We start from the raw sequence: 22,662 nt of genomic DNA, 5'->3' as shown, positions 1-22,662 counted from the left end.
TTTCTGATGGGTGAGGCCCTGCTCCCTCCCTGTTAGTTGTTTGGCCTGAGGCTACCTAGTCCTGGAGTCTTTAAGCTCTGTGGTAGGGCTAATGGCAACCTCAGAGGACGTATGCCAACACACGCCTCCCAGGACTGCTCCTGCCAGTGCCCCTGTCCTTAAAGCAGAACACAGCCAACCCACACCTCCACAGGAGACCCCCAAACACTCACCAACCGGGCCGGCTCAATCTCCTGTGGGATCACTGCTCCTTTCCCTTGGGTCCTGGTGCACACAAGATTTTGTGCCTTCCAGAAGTCTGTTTCCCCCTGTCTTGTGAAATTCTGACATCAGATCCCACCAGCCTGATAATAATGTTTACCTGCTTACCAACATATTGCAAAGTCTTAAGCTTCTGTTTGATTTAGACGAAGAGGAGGATTGTAAATTGGATGCAATTCAGATTATCCTCTTTGTTTATTTTGTTTAAGGACAAACACAAGCACTTTCATATCAATTGGAAATCAGAAAGAGAAGGTATTGTAGGTTCTTTCATTTAATTGAGAACTTGTGTCAGAAGAATGAATTGGAAATTGACTGTAATTGAAAAAATTTCATTTTGTAAATGTGGCGTTTTTAGTAAAGAGGCAATTGTTAACCTATGTATTATTGAGGGAATTTCCCCCCAAAGTCTGGAAAACATATTAAGTTATAGCCCAACCATCTTGGATCAAATAGGCTTCCAGATATTGCTTGAAGAACCAGGTTGGAATAGGAGAACACGTTGGAATATAATAGGTTATAGGGTCAAAATCCCTAAATATAACTCAGTATTTTGTTATGATACTTGAATTTATGGCACCATTTCAAGGAGTCATAGACTTGGGTGTCATGGAACAATAGATGGAGTGAAGAGATAGTGAAAAGGCACACCTTTCTGCTTTTTCTTCACATGATAACTTCATGGATGTGTCTTTAAGTCTCTTAATCACAGTGAATATTAAATATAAAGGAAAAAAAAAAGATAAAATTCCAGTAAATAGTTGTGAGATATAGGAGGAGAAAAGAAAAACCCAACATATACAGTACATGTAAACAGTATATAAGATCAAACTATAGCTTTGAAAAATATACCTTAATATTTATTCTAATAAATCCCATGTTTGAAAAGTAACCTGGCACCTTTTAAAAGTCGTATTCTGTTGTCTAGGCTGTTATTAATAGGACACAGTGTCATCTGCAATGTTGTGTTAATGGCAAAAGGAAGATAGGGAAGTTGAGGAAAAACAAAAAAGTACCGTATAAAAAAAGAATAAAAAGAGCAGATTTATATCAAAATGTAGTAGCATCTATGAGGCTGCATATAGGTTTCTGGTAGATAGGAATGACTTCTGTGAACATAAACATGCTGCTTATTCATTCCATGCTTCATTCCCCTTTTGGCATGTAGTGGTTTCCATTAGTCAGTAAGCATTTAGTTTATTGTGAAGATTTTCACATTATGGTATCTTGTTGAGAGAATAGGAAAATATTATGTGCTATTGAAATAAGATAAATGCTGCCTTTTTTTATAAGAGCCTCTAAAGTTGCTGAATAAGTCTATATATTTTCCTACAGTTTTGAAAGTGTTTTCTAAATTGCGATTAAACAAAATCATGAATAGTGACTATCTCCCTCCACAGTATAATTTCCATCAGTCTCTGATGAGAGTTTAAGACGCATTTCTTGCTACAACAGGATATGCTACTTAAAAGACTTTAATTGTATAAAGTAGTCTAAATTATGATAAGGTGATTAGATTTTACAACAGGAGAGATTTAAGTTCTTGAAAAGTGAATCACATTTTGGGACTGTATCCACATCTCTTTAATGTGAATCTACAGAGTGGAGGTTAAGTCGTAATATGATTTAGTGAGTGGTCACATCTCAATGAGCAATGGCATTTGTCCACATGAACATCTTTTTTTCTGTTCCAGCTCTGTTATCTCTTGCACCCACTTCTCCACCTCACACTTGGCTGTCTGTCATGGAGGTGTTGAGAAATGCTTCTGTATGAGCTGTTCTGGCTGCCTGGTACTTAGGTTTCCTGGTTGCTTGAGGAGCAGGAAGGCAGCAGATTTGACTCTTGATGGGAAGGAGGTCCTTTATGTTTTCCATCATCCGTGAATCTATAACTCAGCTCTGCATAAACTAAGAGAAGCAGAAACTAGTGGAATTAGTGTGTTAGCCATCAGTCAATCAGTTTGCTTTTGATAGAAAGATGAGTAAATCATTTTCTTTCTGAATTTTCTCTTTTTCCTCCTTTTCTCTTTTTGCCAGGTCATTGAATCCTAACTCAACTAGCCACGCTGTTTTTAGAGTTACTTTTGACTCTCAACCCTCTTACTGTTCTCTTGTCTTCTTTCTTTGTTCACTAGTGCCCTACTCCAGCCTCTCATTGTCTCTTGCCTGGACTATTATCATATTTTCCTAAATGGATTCTCTGCTTTCATTTCCCCATTATGATGCTGCCAGCGCTGATAATATTATTCCTTGCCAAAAAACTTTGGTGACTTCTTTCTGCATGCAGAAATTGTGTCCCAGCTTCTTAGCATGGTTTTCAGAGCTTCCTATAAATCCATTATAACTGTTTTTTGTTTTTGTTTTCCTGGCTTGTAATGTGTTTCTAATAACCTCTACATTCCCAGCAGACACTAATCCAGCCCTGGTTTTCCTTGTTTTATCTCCTCTTCCCTATCTCCATTCGTGAAAATCTTAGATATTTTTCAAGGCCCAACTCAATGTCACTTTGTTCTTTGAGTTCCCCAATTAGGAAATAACCTGTCTCCACCCCTACTCTAAAATATTATTATTTTAAAATCTGTTAGGCTTTTTTCAGAGTGGATGTCACTTCTAGATGTGCTGGTGTCACCCCTCCCTCCTCTGTGTGGGACATTGGAAAAACCTCAGTCTTCTGGTTAGGCTGATTTAGATTCTGATCTCAACTTTGCCAGTTACTGTAGGTTTATTTGTTTTGCACAGAGAACCTAAACACTTATCGTCTTTTCTCATCCTCAAGGTATCTTAAAATAGCTTGCTCTTAGGGTCATGAGGGTTAAATAATTTGACTTCTGTAAAGCGTATATTGCCTTTGCATAGCAAGTATTCAATCATATGCATTCATTTTGTTTTTCTTTCCTTTTAAAAATGTATGATTCTTCATATTTGATCATGCTTGGCACTCAGGTGGCTGTTGAAAGGGATTTACTTCTATTTGTCCAATTATTACTATCAAGTCAGATCAATAAAATTTCATTTAAGCTTCCTGTGCAGAAGACCTCAGAGTAGGTGCTGTCATGGATATAAAAATGTATATATCATTATCATTGTCCTATAGGAGTTTATAGCCTATACATGTGAAACTAAGGCATAAATAAAAGCTAAATAACTTTGTACATTTTTAAATAGTAAATCCATCTGAACACAAATGAAAACCCAACGAGTAGCCTTGTGTTTAAAAGGGTCTACTTATCAGAATAGGATTCAGGTATGAGTGGTGGATCTTGGAAGTGTGAGGTGTCAATCCAGGAGGTATGGTAGGAAGTGGAGAAGAGCCCTTGGGGTGTTCCTGGAGGGGTGCTGAACTGAAGACAAAGGCCCTTCCAGTGTGATTCACTGCAAGGAAGAGTTATCACACACTGCTCTTTAATCATTCCTTTCTCTCGTCCATTTGGAAAAACAAAGTGTTACAAGATCCCACAAGCATAAGAAAGCAGGGAGAGGGAAGGAAAGATTTAGTTAAATGTAGAACTTGAGAACCTGGCCTCAACTATACAGTCCATGGAATTTTCCAGGCCAGAATACTGGAGTGGGTAACCTTTCCCTTCTCCAAGGGATCTTCCCAACACAGGGATCAAACCCAGGTCTCCCACAATGCAGGTGGGTTCTTTACCATCTAAGCCACCAGGGAAGCCCAAGAATACTGGAGTGGGTAGCCTATCCCTTTTCCAGGGCATCTTCCCGACCCAGGAATCGAACTGGGGTTTCCTGCATTGCACCTGTATTCTTTACCAGCTGAGCTATCAGGGAAACCGGAACCTAGCTCTGTGGTTGTAAATTTGGCTAGGTAAAGTAGGAAGTTGGTTTTTGAGGCAGATCTATTTAGTATAGGAAAAGTTATGATTTTCATGGTCATCAAAAGCTAATTTGTTTTTCATCTTTATTAGTTTAGTGCTTTTAATCAGGGCTATAATTTACTATCTGTGTCAAATTCATTTTTCAGAGACACAGATGTGGAGACAGCATTAGGAGTACAAGCTCTTTATTGAGGCGAGGGAGTATAGTACCTGTATAGGAGAAAAGCACTAGCAGTAAAGAACCCGCCTGCCAATGCAGGAGACATAAGAGACACAGGTTCAATCCCTGGATCTGAAAGATCCCCTGGAGGAAGGCATGGCAGTCCCCTCCAGTATTCTTGCCTGGAGAATCAGATGGACAGAGGAGCCTGGTGGGCTGGAGTCCATAGGATCGCAGAGTCAGACACAACTGAAGCGACTTAGCACAGCACAATAGAAAGATAAAAGGAGAGGAAGTGTGCTTGGACAAGGAAAGCTTTCAGAGTGAGATGTTGCAATGACACCTATGAAAGAAAAGGAAACAAGAAGATTGGGCAGGGAGAGCTCAGACTGTGATATAGTTCCGAAAAAATCTTGGCCAATTAGGGATGACCAGAGCTAACGGGTCCCCTTTGAAGAGTCTCCATTTGGGTAAAAATGGCCACACAGCTTTCCCACCATGATCATTCTTCAGTAGGAGCTGCCAGGGGAGAGTGTGGTTTTGGCTCACTTGCTGTGCTGGTTCCTAGTGGTGCTGCCTCTGGAGGTTGTCAGAGTATTGCACTCCTCACAGGTGAAAGACCAGTTCTTTCTTAATGAGGTTGTGTCTCCATGGCTACTATACTACCTTTTTAATAATAAAATATTAAAATTGAAAGTCCTTGAAAGTATTAGTGTAGATTAGATGTTTTTTGAGGGGGAGGGGACAGCCGAAAAATTCACTAAAGCAATAAAATGTTTTGTAGAAGCTGAATTTAGTGAGTGTTGGATTACTTGCATTATTTGGGTGTATCATATTATTTTTCATCTGTTAAATGTGTATAGTGATACATCTTCCCTACCTGTCTCACAAGGTTGTAAGAGAACAAAACAAAACTGAATAACATACAAGGGAATCCCCATTAAGGCTATTAGCTGATTTTTCAGCAAAAACTCTGTAGGCCAGAAGGGAATGGCAGGATGTATTAAAAGTGATGAAAGGGAAAAACCAACCAAGATTACTGTACCTAGCAAGAAGGAATATAATTGCTTTACAATGCTATATTATCTTCTGCTGTACAATGAAGTGAATCAGCTCTATGTATAAATATATCTCCTCCCTTTTGGACCTCCATCACACCCATCTAGGTCACCACCGAGCACCAAGCTGAGTGTCTTGTGTTTTTTAAAGGTTCCCACTAGCTATCTGTTTTACACATGTCAATCCTAATTTCTCAGTTCATCCCACTATCCCCTTCCCTGTCTGCCATGTGCTCACATGTCTGTTCTCTACATCTGTGTCTCTATTCCTACCCTGGAAATAGTTTCATCAGCACTGTTCTTGTAGATTCCACATGTATGTGTTAATATAAGATACTTGTTTATCTCTTTCCAACTTACTTCACTCTGTATGACAAACTCTAGGTCCATTCATGTCTCTACATATGACCCTTTATTGTTTCTTTTGGTGGCTGAGTATTACTCCATTGTATATATGTACCACATCTTTATCCATTAATCTTTAGATGGATATTTAGATTGTTTCCATGTCCTGGCTATTGTAAATAGTGCTGCTATGAACATTGGGGTACATGTGTCCTTTTGAATTATGGTTTTCTCAAGGTATATGCCCAGTAGTGGGATTGCTGGGTCATGTGGTAGTTCTATTTTTAGTGTTTTAAGGAACCTCCATACTGTGCTCTACAGTGACTGTATCAATCTACATTTCCACCAGCAGTGCCAGAGGGTTCCCTTTTCTCCACACCCTGTCCAGCATTTTATTGTCTGTAGATTTTTTGATGATGGCCATTCTGACCAGTGTGAGGTGATACCTCATTGTAGTTTTGACTGGTATTTTTCTATTAATTGGGCTTCCCTTGTGGCTCAGCTGGTAAAGAATCTGCCTGTAATGCGGGTGACCTGGGTTTGATCCCTGGATTAGGAAGATACCCTAGAGAAGGGAAAAGCTACCCACTCCAGTATTCTGGCCTGGAAAATTCCATGGACTGTATAGATTTTGTACATTTTGTATAGAATTTATAAATTCCATGGACTGTTTGTAGATTTTTTGATGATGACCATTCTGATCAGTTTGAAGTGCTCTTTGTAGTTTTGATGTGTATTTTTCTAATAATTAGTGATGTTGAACATCTTTCCATGTCCCTCTGCCATCTGTATGTCTTCTTTGAAGAGATGCCTGTTTAGATCTTAGGCCCATTTTCTGCTTGGGTTGTTGGTTTTTTGTGTTGATCTCTATGTGCATGCTGTATGCTGAGTTGCTTTAGTTGCTTTGCTACTGCTGCTGCTAAGTCGCTTCAGTCATGTCCAACTCTGTGCAACCCCAGAGACGGCAGCCCACCAGGCTCGCCTGTCCCTGGGATTCTCCAGGCAAGAATACTGGAGTGGATTTCCATGCCCTCCTCCAAAGGATCTTCCCAACCCAGGGTTCAAGCCCACGTCTCTTAAAAGTCTCCTGCATTGGCAGGTGGCTTCTTTATCACTTGTGCCACCTGGGCAGCTTTTTTGTATTGAGCTCCATGAGTTGTTTGTATATTTTTGAGATTAATCCTTTGTCCATTGCTTCATTTGAAAATATTTTCTCCCATTCTAAGGGCTGTGTTTTCCTCTTGTTTATGGTTTCCTTTGCTGTGCAAAATATTCTATGTTTTATTAGGTCCCATTTGTTTATTTTTGTTTTTATTAGGAGATAGGTCAAAAAAGATCTTGCTATAGTTTATGTCACAGTCTTTTTCCTTGGTTTTCCTCTAAGAGTTATATAATGTCTAGTCTTACGCTTAGGTCTTTAATGCATTTTTAGTTTATTTTTGTGTATGGTGTTTGGTCAGAGAAGGCAATGGCAACCCACTCCAGTACTCTTGCCTGGCAAATCCCATGAATGGAGGAGCCTGGTAGGCTGCAGTCCATGGGGTCGCTAAGAGTCAGACATGACTGAGTGACTTCACTTTCACTTTTCACTTTCATGCATTGGAGAAGGAAATGGCAACCCACTCCAGTGTTCCTGCCTGGAGAATCCCAGAGACGGGAGAGCCCGGTGGGCTGCCGTCTCTGGGGTCACACAGAGTCAGACATGACTGAAGCAACTTAGCAGCAGCAGCAGCAGCAGCATGGTGTTTGGTGATGTTCTAATTTCATTTTTTTTTACATGTAACTGTCCAGTTTTCACAGAACCACTTACTGAAGAGGCTGTCTTTTCTCTATTGTACATTTTTGCCTCTTTTGTCATAGATTAGGTGACCATAGGTGCCTGGGTTTATCTCTGGACTTTTTATCCTGTGCCATTAGTCTACATTTCTGCTTTTGTGCCAATACCATACTGTCTTGGTTACTGTAGCTTTGTACTATAGTTCAGAATTGGGGAGCCTAATTCCTCTGCCTCTGTGTTTCTTTTTCAAGATTGCTTTGGCTATTTGGTGTCTTTTGTGTTTCCATAAAAATTGTAAAAATTTTTCTTCTAATTCTGTGAAGAATGCCATTAGCAATATAATAGGGATTGCATGGAATCTATAGATTGCTGTGAGTAGTACATTCATTTTGACAGTGTGGATTCTTCCAATCCAAGAACATGGTATATCTGTCTATCTGTTTGTGTCATCTCTGATTTCTTTCATTAGTGTTTTATAGTTTTCTTGAGTATAGTTCTTTTGCTTCCTTAGGTACATTTATTCCTAAATATTTTATTCTTTTTGTTGCAGTGGTGAATGGAATTGTTTCCTTAATTTCTCTTTCTGGTCTTCCATTGTTATTGTATAGGAAAGCAAGACATTTCTGTGCATTAGTTTTGTATCCTGCAGCTTTACTAAATTCATAGATTAGTTCTAGTAGTTTTCTAGTGGCATTTTTAGGATTTTAGAATTGTCTATGTACAGTATCATGTCATCTGCAAATAGTAACAGTTTTATTTCTAATTTTCCAGTTTATATTCCTTTTATTTCTGTTTCTTCTCTGATTGCCATGACTAGGACTCCTAAAACTATGGTGAATATGAGTGGCAAGAGTGGACATCCTTGTCTTATTCCTGATCCTAGTGGAAATGCTTTCAGTTTTTCACCATTGAAAATGATGTTTACTGTGGGTTTGTCATATATGACCTTTATTATGTTGAGGTAGATTCCCTCTGTGCCCACTTTCTGGAGAGTTTTTATCATAAACGTGTGTTGAATTTTGTCAGAAGTTTTTCCTGCATCTGTTGAGAAGATTGCTTTTTTATTCTCTAATTTGTTAATATGGTGTTAACATTGATTGCTTTGTGTATATTGAAGAATCCTTGCATTCCTGGGATAGATCCCACTTGATCATGGTGTTTGATCCGTTTAATGTGCTCTTGGATTCTGTCTGCTAATATTTTGTTGAGGATTTTTGTGTCTTATGTTCATCAGTGATCAGATCAGATCAGATCAGTCGCTCAGTTGTGTCCGACTCTTTGTGACCCCATGAATCGCATCATGCCAGGCCTCCCTGTCCATCACCAACTCCCGGAGTTCACTGAGACTCATGTCCATCGAGTCAGTGATGCCATCCAGCCATCTCATCCTCTGTCATCCCCTTCTCCTCTTGCCCCCAATCCCTCCTAGCATCAGAGTCTTTTCCAATGAGTCAACTCTTCGCATGAGGTGATACTGGTCTGTAATTTTCTTTTTTCATGATATCTTTGTCTGGTTTTGGTGTCTGGCTAATGGTAGCCTCACAGAATGAATTTGAGAGTGTTCCTCCTTCTGTAATTTTTTGGAAGAGTTTGAGAAGGATTGATGTTAGCTCTTAAAATGTTTGATAGAATTTACCTGTGAAGCCATCTGGTCCTGGACTGCTGTTTCTTAGAAGATTTTTAATTATAGTTTCGATTTCATTACTTGCGATTGATCTCTTTACATTTTCTAATTCTTCCTGGTTTAGTCTTGCAGAGTTGTACCTTTCCATTAATTTGCCTGTTTCTTCCAGGTTGTCCATTTTATTGGCATATAGTTGCTTGCTAGTCTCTTATGATCCTTTGTATTTCTGCAGTGTCAGTTGTACTTTCTTTTTCATTTCTAATTTTATTGATTTGAGTCCTCTCCCTTTTTTTCTTGATAGTTTGGCTAAAAGTTTATCAATTTTGTTTATCTTCTCTAAGGACCAACTTTGAGTTTTATTGATCTTTGCTCTTGATTTCTTCATTTCTGTTTATTTCTGCTCTGATCATTATGATTTCTTCTACTGACTTTAAGTTTTGTCTGTTCATCTTTTTCTGCTTGCTTTAGGTGTAAGGCTAGATTGTTTATTTGAGATGTTTCTTGAAATGAGATTGAATTGCTATAAAATTCCCTTTTATAACTGCTTTTGCTGCACCCCATAGATTTGGGTCATTGTGTTTTTGTTGTCATTTTTTTCTATGTAGTTTTTTTATTTCCTCTTTAATTTCCTCAGTGATCTCTTAGTTATTTAATGCTGTGTGTTTTTTTGCTGTGTGTTTGTGATTTTTTTTACAGGTTTTTTTTTTTCTCCTGTAATTGATTTCTAATCTCATAGCATTATGGAAATGACACTTGATGAAATTTCAATTTTCTTAAACTTTCTAAGGCTTGATTTGTGACCCAGTATATGATCTATGCTGGAGAATGTTCTGTGTGCACTGGAGAAAAAAAAGTGTATTCTGCTGCTTTCAGGTGGAATGTCCTATAAATAGCAGTTAAATCTATCTGGTCTATGGTGTCATTTAAAGCTTGTGTTTTCTTTTTTGTTTTTTTCTTTCTGGGTGGTCTGTCCATGTATTTTCTGTCCACTAATGTAAGTGGGGTGTTAAAGTCCCCCACTATTAAAGTGTTATTTTCAGTTTCCCCTTTTATAGCTGTTAGCATTTGCCTTATGTATTAAGGTGCTCCTATGTTTGGTGCATAAATATTTATAATTGTTGTATTTTCTTGGATTGAACCCTTGATCATTATGTGGTGTGCTTCCTTATCTCTAGTAACAGTCTTTACTTTGTAAAGTCTTTTTTATCTGGTATAAGTATTGCTACTCCAGCTTTCTTCTGATTTCCATTTGCATGGTATATCTATTTCTCTCCCCTCACTTTCAGGTTGTATGTGTCCCTAGATCTGAAGTGGGTCTCTTGTATATATACAGGACTTGTTTTTGTATCCATTCAGCCAGTCTATGTGTTTTGGTTGGAGCATTTAGTTCATTTACATTTAAGATAATTATCAATATGAATGTTCCTATAGCCATTTTCTGAATTGTTTTGGGTTTGTTTTTGAGGGTCTTTTTCTTCTCTGTGTGTCCCACGTAGAGAAGATCCTTTAGCATTTATTGTAAAGCTGGTTTGGTGATGCTGAATTCTCTTAGCTTTTTCTCATCTGTAAAGCTTTTGATATCTCTGTTGAACTGAATGAGAGCCTTTCCATTTGCTATCAATATCTACATTCTCAGGATGTCTACTTTGCAAAGTGAAGTCTATTTAGTTCTCAAATAAAGATAAAAATGCATTATAAATAGTGAAAGCAAGCAACCAGTTTTACATCTGATTCTGAAGTGCAGTTACTTTGGGCAGTTACTCCTGAAGCCATGTTGAGAAATGGCATCTGTGAGTGAGAGACAAAACTGAAATATCATGTTTTCATACAATCTAGCAAGCTATGTTCTTCAGCAAATGAAGGAAACTGTGTTGTTTATATTTTGAAGTTCAGAATATCTTCTACTTAGGCTGTCCTGAAACCAACAACTTCAATTAAAATTTAATTTTCTTTTAATAGGTATCTTTTAAAATTCCAGTTGTATTATAATATTAATACTCTATTGTCTTAAAGCTGAACATTGTGAAGTGTTGCCTTATTCCCTAAATTTTAAAGAAATACATGTGAAACAATCCATTTTAAAAGTTGAAGCTGCTTTCTTTTCCAGTAGTTTAGAGGGGAGAGGATCATGGTAACATGTATGTGGAAAGTATAATATGCTGACGTGCGTGCATGCTGTCGCTTCAGTTGTGTATGACTCTTAGCACCACTTTGGACTGTAGCCTGCCAGGCACCTCTGTCTGTGGGATTTTCCAGGCAGGAACACTGGAGTTGGTGCCATTCCCTTCTCCAGGAGATCTTCCCAACCCAGGGATTGAACCCAGGTGTTCTGCATGCAGACTGACTCTTTACCATCTGATATATGTTAGAATAAACGTCTAATCATAACATATCCCTATTCAGTGTATGGTCTATCTGTAAAACTACTTCTCCCCTCCCTTCTTTCTCTCTCCAAAAGTAACCTTAGGAAAATTCACTTGAGTTACCATCTGACTTTTCAACAATCTATATTCTGTTTGGATACCCTGCTTAGATTCTGACTGACTTACAAAGATAACAGTGATGATATAGATTGGTCTGAAAGACCAAAAGTACTGCATTGATGTTCCATTCTGAAATACGGACAACATGATGCTGGGTTTTTTTTTGTTTTGTTTTTTTTTAATTTTGACAGTTATCTCTTATAGTCTGTTCACTGTTTTTATGCTTCCTGTTAATGGAGATTCCTGTAATATTAGCTTACTATTTTTAGATTGTTCTCATCTCCCCTCCCTGTTGAAATAGTTTTATGTTACAGGGAGGGGTTACTAAGAAAAAAGGCTGATCCTCATAAGCTGTATGAATATAGATAAAAAGACATATTGTGGTTTATGACATCTACATGCCCACCTGGAGGGAAGGGAATTTAAGAGCAGAATAAAAAGAATGAAAATCTAAGTCAACTCAGAAACAAGATATGCCTATGTTGAAGTAAGGATTTAAGTTAGACAGTTCATTGTTATGGCCCCCAGTTGTATATATTTTATCTGAAGGCACCGTTTGGTTTAATAAAATACAGATCTGAGGTTCTCTTAACCTATCAGTTTCTTAAGACTTAATTATAAAGGTTAAATTTTCAAAGGACAAAAACATTATTCATTTATCTGTTCACATCTTCCAGGTTTATCTTGCAGATTATGGACTTTCCTACAGATATTGTCCCAATGGGAACCACAAACAGTATCAGGAAAATCCTAAAAAAGGCCATAATGGGACAATAGAGTTTACCAGCTTGGATGCCCACAAGGGAGTAGGTAGGTTTCTTTTTTTTATTTCAGAAAAATTAGAACAAAGTCCTAAGGCTCCATGAAATGACCTTTTTGCCTGGTCAGTTTGAAGAATGAGAACAGTGGTGAGATTTTTATCAAAAGTAGTGAATTCCTGTATGTCAACAAATACTCTTCTAACTGAGAGAAGAGATACAGACTTTTGACAAGTGAAAAAAGAATAAAAGATGTCAAGTAAGCAAAATTTGTTGCTCATTTGGAGCAGCCTAAAGTACTAGTTGTTTACGTTAAACTTGAAAGTTAACAACTGAATTTTTATGCTTTAGAAACTCTTTCGGGTTTGGTGCAGGTACATGTGTGAAGAATGATTCATATTTTTCATTGTGCTCTCACCAGAGATTTAGAAGATACCATCTCAACAATAAGGAAGTCTTTTCTGAAACTATGAAGTGTTAACTTGTGGAAATCTCTCCTAGTCACCTTTCATATATCTTACTTATTTAAACTCACTTTGATGGTATTGGAAACACATTTGCAGGTAAATTACATACATAGTCCTTTTATTGGATATTGATTGTACTGCCTTGCATTCCAAGGCAGACTTAATTCAACAATTCCCTAATTAGTTAAAGTCATAACCTATGTCTTGTATTCATTTACCATTAATTAAACCTTAGCTGTTTATTACACTGCAGTCCAAATCCAATAGCCGACCCAGAAAGCCATGGAAAAGGAAGTAGGAGTTCAATATTGAAAATATATGGTGCAGAGTCCCCCCTGATGGTTGCTTTGTTCACAATCAATATGGTCAATGCAACTGTACTTTCTTAGTTGCTCTGTCAGCAAGACAAAAAGTCAATTCTAATGTTATGCTAGTAAAAAAAAAATGGTGACTTGAAAAACTTTGGCTTTCAAAATTATATTATTCATAAACTTTGTTTACAAAAGTATTTTCAAATGTACTAAACCACACAAATAATTTTTAAACAGCTTCAAATGGACCGCATTTTCACTAAAAGGCAGTTAGATATTTGCACTTGTTAATGGCTGTTGAACTGTTACCCTAAACTGATACTTTCTAACAAGTTTTTGTTGGTGCAAACAACTGTATATCATTGCCTTTTCTATTAAAAGGATCATTGACCATGTAATGTAGAGGGTCTTGATAATTTTCGAGGGCATTTAAAACCCACTGTAGTTTAAGGTCAGTCAGTCAGTTCAGTCACTCAGTCGTGTCCTACTCTTTGCGACCCCATGAATCGCAGCATGCCAGGCCTCCCTGTCCATCACCAACTCCCAGAGTTCACTCAGACTCACGTCCATCGAGTCAGTGATGCCATCCAGCCATCTCATCCTCTGTCGTCCCCTTCTCCTCCTGCCCCCAATCCCTCCCAGCATCAGAGTCTTTTCCAATGAGTCAACTCTTGGCATGAGGTGGCCAAAGTACTGGAGTTTCAGCTTTAGCATCAGTCCTTCCAAAGAAATCCCAGGGCTGATCTCCTTCAGAATGGACTGGTTGGCCACTGAAAAAGTGGAACAAGGGTGTCAGTTGTATACCTTCTTCCTTTCAGGAAGAATCATAGGTTAAATTTCGGGGGGTTGGAAATTAGCTCATATAACTCCTGATCAGAGTAAGAGAAATCACTGCATTTTTTTTCAAAGATAGTTTGGTTTTCACCATTAACATTGTTAATGAATAAATGGCCTTTTAAAAATGATATAAATGGGACACTGGCTTTAATTAAGGGCTTCCCTGGTGACTCAGACGGTAAAAAAATCCACCTGCGGTGCAGGAGACCTGGGTTTGATCCCTGGATTGGGAAGATCCTCTGGAGAAGGGAGTGGAAACCCTCTCCAGTGTTCTTGCCTGGAAAACCCCATGGACAGAGGAGCCTGGTGGGCTGTAGTCCATGGGGTCGCAAAGATTCAGACAAGACTGAGCGATTAAGGACAAGGAATGTAAAAGTCAAGTGTTCACTGATAATGTTTTGTTTTATTTTTTTAAAGTTCTCAGTGAATTTTGTTCTTTACTATTGCAAGATGTATTAGTATGAAAGAATATTTAGAGACCTGAAAGTACTTTTTGATAGTAGTATAACTGGAAATTCATCATACAGACTCTTAAGCATTGGTCCAATTACATTATTGACGATGTTAACTTATGATTGGGCCACCAAGTTCAACCAGTAGCTCTAATACTGATGTGATTAGATTTTGACCATTATAAATATAACTGTGATTGTGGAATGGGAAAGTGGAGTTGATGGATGTTGGTCTGATCACTGTTTGGACTGTGGTAATTCTGAAAATCCTCCTCAGTTATTCCATAGTTTAGGTAAATATTTTCATTATGCTACCTTCATGAAAGATTTGAACAATATTTTATTCTGTAGTGTATTTAAGTTTTTTGCTCCCTAAATAATAGTACATGTTGATGAGCTGGGTAGATTTCACCATGCTAGGTCTTTGGAGAGAAGAATGAACTGAGAATAGTAATAGAAAGATATTACCTCTTTGGGAAGACTACTCAGGTTGGAACCTCCACTACCTATTTTTGGGATTTGCTGAAAAGTTATAACCTGGAGTGAATATTCATTTTTACCACAGGTTTAAAAAGATTTCTATAAAAATTAGATTCCCTTAATGCATTAAAAATAGAGTATACAGTAAAGTTCTCACCATATCTGTATTTACATATATAGGTATACATATATATGCATATGCCTTCACATATATGTGTACACACATATATACTTCCACACACAGATGCATAGATGTGCATGTACACACATTTGCTGAAATATTTGAATACTATTCATTCCTAATGTTTTAGATTTAATTTTCCAAAATAAAACATTTCACTTTAGGATTTTATTCAAAATGAAGTAATCATTTAGTCCTATCTAGAAACTAGTATAAACAAGGCCATAAATCCTGTAGGTAAATGCAGAAGGTCAGATTCATAAATATTAATGTGTTTACTTTCAGTATACATTATGTAGTTTAATCTCAGAAAAATCTTTTCTATACCAGTGCAGCTATGAGATCAAATAAATACTGAGACAGATAATGCAAGGGAAAACATAAAGAGCAAAACAAGTTATCACTAGAAAATAGAATCTCTAGTTGTCAGAGCATTTGTTATGTTTTAGGTTTATCTTGGCTTGATCAGGCCCTGGGAAATATCCAGCCTTCAATGTAAGACTGACTTATGGATTAGACACTTAACAGATATATTGCTAACCTGGTCAGACTGTCTGGTCTGTTACCTTTGTAGTGGTTATTCAGAAACTGAAGCTAACTCTCATGTTTCTGTGGATTATTAATAGTTGGGTTTTCATAATAAATTTGTATAAGGTGCCAGTCATCAGTTTTACATAAGCATTTTTAGTTCAACTGTGTAAAAGGAGGGTAGCTTGTATTATTATAAGTAAAAATATGAATAGAGATATATAAAGGTGAATGAACAGATGGGTGAATGGATAGATAACTATTCTTGAGCTATTGTACATGTATATATCTGTATTTTTTCAAATTGTAATCATTCTTCTAAACTCAGTTCTCTTATATGACCTAGAAGTGTTTTTTGAGTGGCTGAAGTGCTTCATTTAGTGTAAAATTAGAGTAATACATGTTGGGCTTATCTCATCTATTATTAATCTTTTATTCATAAAAACCAACATGTATAAACATTGACATATTTTTGGGCTTGTTGCCTGATAATTAAAGGGAATTATATCTGTGTCAAATACACTATTTTAAAATTTGTTACATTCTTAGTAATGTTAAAAAGCAATATTGGGATCAATGTGTGGTATGGATTTTTGTAGATTTTTCTGCTCACTGAGGCATGCAGTCAATACCTAATTTCTCTAGAGATATACTGCACTTAACATATTGAGCTTTTTTAAATACTTCAGACCTGTGCATTGAGTGTATAATACCTGTTTTAATTTGACATCATTGATGACCATACAATGTGATATCTAAATTGCATTTTAAATGTCCATTTGTTTATATGATATATTCAGTATCAAGGAAAGAACTATATTGCATACTTTTAAATTTTTTTGCCAATTGCTACAGTTTATGAAATCCAAGTCTTGTGTTATTTCCTGCATGGCTGCATTTCACTCTAATATGGCACTCCAACTTACAAAATATATGTGAGATAAACTGCGAATGTGTTTTCATGCTACCAAACTTGGGGAAATGACATGGTTTACACAATATTTAACTTCCTAAACAATAATTCAAAAAAGGGAACCCATTTTTCAATTATAAGATATTAAGGTAAACCTTCAAGTTACTATTGAATCTACTAGTAGTCAGAAAAACATACCGTTGATTTTTATTTTTAAGTAAATTTCACTGCTATAAATACTCCTTGGTTGATGTACAAATAAATGTTAATGAAGGCACTATTCCCTCTATGTGGCATAACCCAATTTTGACATTTAGACAAGACTTTCAAAGTCCTGGCATAGATCTTAAACTGTTTGGTTGGGTTAAGAATACACATTGCCCAAATGTAAGACACCTTTGCTCTGTTGAATAACTTCTCCTGAGATCACACAGTAGTGTTTCATCAAAAACTAAGGCCTAGGATTTAAAAGGTACTGAAGAAATGAGAGCCCTGATTTTATTTATTTGAAATGTGACACATTGCATTCTACTTTCCTAATATCCTAATTGCAGTAAATTGGAGCCACCTTAAAGTTCCCTAGCTCTTTTTATATCTGAATTGGAAAAACTACTAAATAACATAGGTTAAAAAATAAATAAAAAATAACATAGGTTACTAGTTGGAAAAACAAGAGTAACCTTTAAATTTGTTCTGCATATAGTCACAATTCACTTCTCAGATAAGCGTCTTACTGAGATGTTTTCTGCTTTCCTATTGTCATTTCTGAATATATAAACTAGTATTTTGAGCAATTAAACCCTGTTTGCTTAAGGCAGAAGTTTTCAGGTTCATTTTATTATTTCCTACAAAAACTTGTTTTTCCTCCTACTTTGTAATGTTACTCTATATAAGAAAAAAACTGTTGTCTATATAGAAAACATGTTAGGCAAATAATCAGATCCATTTGGGGATTAACACTGATATTTTTCTTTTTCTCCCAATTCTTTCATTCCATTTGGTGAATCTCACCCAGATAAGTTTACTGCAGTTTATCTTCATAGTAAGGACCAGTTCTCCAGTGTGATTTCTTTGTTGTTTCTGTTCCAGCTTGGAAGAACCATTTAACACTTTATAAATTAATGTTTTAACTAGACAGTCTTTTTCATCAGAATGAAGTAGTTTTAAACAAATAGTTTCATGAAAGTTTGGTTGCATGAAAAATTTTGTTAGTGCTGCAGCTTAGACCTCGATCTGCTGCTTATTTCTTCCTTGCCAGTATACCTGTCTTTGGTCAGTATATCTTTTGGAGTTTTAAGTTAAAATACCTGCTTCAAATACTTCCCTAACTATAGAAGCAGTATATATAATGTTGTCTAAATGGTGTTAAAACTAACAAGGGAGGCAAAGTAATCGGCAGATTTGAGTGTTGGCTTTGGATTCTGAACGTTTTGGATTTCAGTGCAGAGCTCTGTGAATATTTGCTCTGTGATACTGAGCAAGTTGTTTAACCTCTCTGAGACTCTGTTTTCTTATTTGTCAACAAAGTTAATGATACTTACCTCATGTTATTATTAAGATGATTAAATAAGATAAAAGCAGTTAGAGTGTCTGGCACAGTAGCAGCTTCATAAATCACATGGATTGTTTTTATTTTAGTTATGTATTCTAGTGTCAGCTGTTTCTGGTATCTGCTTTCTAGGGAAATAGAATTCAAGTCCCACTCCACCTGTACATTTTTTGGGGGGTGTTTCTCTTGGCAATAATCATTTAGAAATGTTGAGCAACTGAGAACACCACCATATTAAAAAGCAAAGTAAAAATTGGATGCTAATTTATATTTAGAAAGTGACATGAGAATGTAGAAGAAAAATATTAATAACTAAATTTTCCTATATTTCCAAGCAGTAATACCATAAGTAAAAGTATGACTTTACATATAGGAAATATATATGAAAATATGCTGTTAATGATTATATTAACTATCAAGTGCACCTGATAAACTTTATGTATTATAATAAATTATACAGAAATATAAATTATACAGAAATAAAATAATCCACAACATATGTTTCAGCTTTCAAATTAAAAAATATTTTCATAGTTAGATATTGTCTTCTTCAGCGATGATCAACTCTTGTTTTTTAATTTTCAGCATTTTGTTGTCAGATGTACAGGAAATAACAGAATAATACAGTAAATATCCAAATGTTCGATTCCTAGATTCAACAGATATTATATTATCTATCTTTTGTTTAAAGTACATCTACATTAAATTTAGATATATGATCAATTTACTGTGTTAATTACATACCCACTCATAGATGCTAATATTGTCATCCAAAATATTTTAATTAATTTAACCAGTGTTAAAAATGCTCTTCTGTATGTAATAGATGGAGAGATGACATAGTCGTTGGTACGGTCTTAGAGTTTAGATTCTCAAGTAAACACATCACACTTTGCAGTTTGTTTCCCTGAGACGGAGTTTTCAGGGAGAGGTGTGTGCTTGGAAGCATTTTTAATCCTGTCATCTCACCGTTCAATAGTGGGAAAGAGTTACTGTAGAATTTTTTCTTTAACATTACGTGTATATCTGTAGAACTTAGTGGAAACAGTGGTAAAACATTTACCTAACCATAGTTATTAATGTATATATGTAGTAAAAGTAAATAAAAGTTTGAAAAGTGTGATGTCATAGTTTAATTAGGTAAGACTGAACTATACTAGTGAAGTAAAGTTAATTCTCAAAGGGCTATTTCAAATGAAGACCAGTTTATGAAAGATTGGCTTCAGGAATCTAAATGACTTGTCATTACTTACAGCTTCATATCAATTAATCCCTCAGTTGGAGGGTTGGGGGAAGTGGCTGGAAATGTTCATTCTATTTTAATTCTGGTTGTTTTTCCTCAGAGGGTCTCTTGTGGGTAGCCTATATTGTCCAAACAGGTGCCAGAATATAATTTTTTGAAAATTAGAGGATGTGAATTTTTTTAAGTAGTAGTAATCAGAAATTGCCATAATGGGAAAGGGACTTGTGAACACATCTGTACAAATGGAACCATTCCATTATTAATGGGAGATTTATTACTGAAGAAATCACTGCAAAACAGCATGGTAGAGATTGTGTTTTTATTTTAATAGGGGAGCCAAGTCTTGCATTAGGACATTGTTGAAGCTGTGCAGAAAGGAAATGATACCCATGAGACTGTTGCATTCTACTCGATTGAAGGGCCTTTAATAATCCAGTACTCTAATAGCAGTTAAGATAGAGTATGTGTGAGAGCTAATCTTGTCTTCTGCTTTTATAATAACTTATGTATGGTGACCAAAAGTAGTTATGGTGTGCTAGCAACATTGTTCTTAGTAGACGACTTTTAAAATTAAAAACTGAGTTTACTGAGTGACTTTTCAGAGTATATTTAATGAAAGATAATAAAACAGGATACCTGTTTACAGCAGGTTTAGCAGCCATGAATTACACTTAGGAGATTTTATATCCCTACACAGGTGAACATTCAAATCATGGTAGAAATCTAAGCCGACCTATTGTTTTATAACAATTTGGAATGGTTATAAAAATGAGTTTATTTTGTGGGACTTTGTTAATGTTTTGATCATTATTTCAGTAATATTTTTTACATTTTGATATTTTACTAGATTTCATTGTCCTTTTGAAATCAGCTACTTAAAAAAAACACATAAAATTATCATGAAATTAGTCTGTCATTTAGTAATTTTACATAAATGATTTTACAGTGACCTCAAAGTATTCTTTTACTGTATTTTTTAAATGAAAAGCCATCTTATATTAAATTCTGGAAGCCTCTATTTTGCTTTAAAATCTACTTCCCACCACCTCCACCTTCATCCTTCACGCACTCTATTGCTTTACCTTTTTTTTTTCAGGATGTTTGACCAGAATTTCACCATAGCACTGCTTATATCTAAAATTATATTCATAAAATTCTAGATCTGTGTACCCACAAAACAGGCGTATTTTTCCTGTACTCTCATTTAATTGAAAAGTCTTAAGACCTGTATTTTAATACTGCACACTAGATGGCAGTTTTGTCATATTCTTCCAATTTCAAAGGCTACTAGTTCGAGTGGAACAGGAAAGGCCATCAATGTTTAGTCTGCACTCGAAGGGTCTCTGCATGACCAATGCAGACCCCATGGACTTCCTGGAACATATGTTAGCAATTTAGCTGCAGACATTTATTTCTTTGTTTTACTGCTTGGCTCTTTGAGAAAGTGTTGGTGCCAGGTTATGGGTTGTCTGGATCATGTCAGAGGCCATGGAGATCAAGTTCATGTGACAGGCCAGACTAAGGAAGGATGAAGTTGGAGGAGGTGAGGAAACTGACCCTTACTTTCAACAGCAACAAGTCACTGCCTGTCTGTGGACTGGGGCCAAATGCCTGGGCGTTTAAGCTTTTCTCCAGCTGAACAAACAAAACACATCGCCCATTTGGCTTTTTCATATTTCATCAGTGGTAGTTCATTCAGTGATTTCTCTATTTCTCAAAACTTGCTTATCCCTCATCTTTCTGTCTTAATGCTTATTCCTATAGCCCTGTCCAGACGAAGTGACCTTGAGATCCTCGGCTACTGCCTGCTGCGGTGGTTATGTGGGAGACTGCCCTGGGAAAGGAACCTGCAGGACCCTGTAGCTGTCCAGGCTGCGAAAACAAAGTACATATTTTCAAGTATTCCATCATTTACAGCACCAGGGCTGAAAGGATACACTAAAGCAAGTTAATATCCCAGAAAAGACTGCCATTCAACTAACATGATAGCCAAAGCAAATTTCTTAAATTTGAAAAATATTTTAAAAAAACCAAACAGCTTACAGACATACACTCCATTAAGCTAACACCTATGAAATCACATCTATTGAGTTGTAATGCAAAATATAAAGTGAAATATTTGTTACTTCACAGGGTGTTTTCCAAAGCTTAGATTCTAGGTGGTGGTATTTTCAAGGAAGAGAATTTTCAAATTATCATTGTACAAGTACATGGAGTTAGTGTGAGCTTGGTAGCTTGGTGTGATTGATATTAACTGTGCAAAGCAACAGGGTGGAGTGGGACAAACAGGACTTATTTTTTCAAGTGAGAAGAACATACTTCTTTTTAATCCTGTGTTTTGGGAGGGAGAATGTTCGGTTTCTTAAGGAAGAAACAAACAAAATTTGTATATGAGATGTTTATCCAAGAGATCATTTTGCAGCCACATAAACATTTATAATATTCCACATTCAATTTTTATCACCTAACCTCTATTAGCATGAGAAATAGGTTAGACTAAGAGCAGAGTGGGTTACTCTTTTACTGTTCTTCTCACTTTTTTCTTAGGCCTTTTGATCAGGCCTAAGAAAAAGTCAATTGCTTATAACACAGCATAGTCAATATTTCATTACGTACCAAGATATTCTCAACAGTAGTTATGTACAGATATAATATCATGATTGGAAAAAGCTGCTGTATTTTAAATAAGACAAGTCACAACAGAAGTTTACCGAAGGGGTAACTAATCCTTAGAAATCAGTCTTTCAAATTCAGTGTGACATCAGTTCTTAACAGAGAGGGAAGCTAACCCTCAGATAGAGAGTAGTACAGATTGCATTTGTAAATACTGACATATATTGTAAGATATATCTCTCCACTTCAGTCTTGATCATTCTAGTCCCTTACCCCAACTAACACGTTTGTATGTCAGCATTAGAACGATCTCGTCAGTTATTTACTGCAGTGACTCATGTGTCCATCTCACCCTCAGGTAACTAATGCTCTTCAATATGTGAGTCAGGGTCAAAGCACAGTAATGGGCACATGTAAGCAGTCTTGGTTTCCAATTTCTCACCTCAGTTTATCTAATTTAAATAAAATGCTTTATTAAAAAAACTAGCATATTAATTCTAATGATAATATATATGTTTTTCTTTTCACAAGACTTACAGATATTCACAGACTTACAGATTTTTTTTTGGTCTTTTATCAATATGCATGTATACATGTGTTCATTGTAGATCTCTTTAATGAATATGCCTGCATGTATATATTTGAAGGTAATAGGGTATCATATAAATAATAAAACATAATACTAATAAATATAATCCCCATTTATATTTTTAGATCCCTTGCCTGTGTTAATATATTTATTTTGGCCTGATTAATAGCATAAAGCTATTGACCAGTAAAGCTAGTATT

General features: G+C 36.1%; 1 protein-coding gene across 7 annotated transcripts in view; it reads left to right on the top strand.

Annotated features, from left to right (window-relative positions):
- VRK2 (VRK serine/threonine kinase 2) overlaps nucleotides 1-22,662 on the top strand; it is a 139,174-nt gene that overhangs the window by 63,787 nt on the left and 52,725 nt on the right. For all 7 annotated transcript variants that reach the window (XM_086323762.1, XM_086323758.1, XM_086323763.1 and 4 more), the window contains exons 8-9: nucleotides 12,219-12,351; nucleotides 21,025-21,145. In XM_086323762.1, coding sequence (XP_086179888.1) covers nucleotides 12,219-12,351; nucleotides 21,025-21,145 — 254 coding nt within the window. The remainder of the gene's footprint in view (nucleotides 1-12,218; nucleotides 12,352-21,024; nucleotides 21,146-22,662) is intronic.

The sequence above is a fragment of the Bos grunniens genome, chromosome 11, assembly GCF_055505025.1.
Source record: "Bos grunniens cultivar Pamir isolate PY7600 chromosome 11, Bosgru_T2T1.0, whole genome shotgun sequence".
Lineage (NCBI taxonomy): Eukaryota > Metazoa > Chordata > Mammalia > Artiodactyla > Bovidae > Bos > Bos grunniens.
The sequence above is the reverse complement of the archived record's forward strand: the minus strand, read 5'-3'. Positions and strand labels throughout refer to the sequence as shown.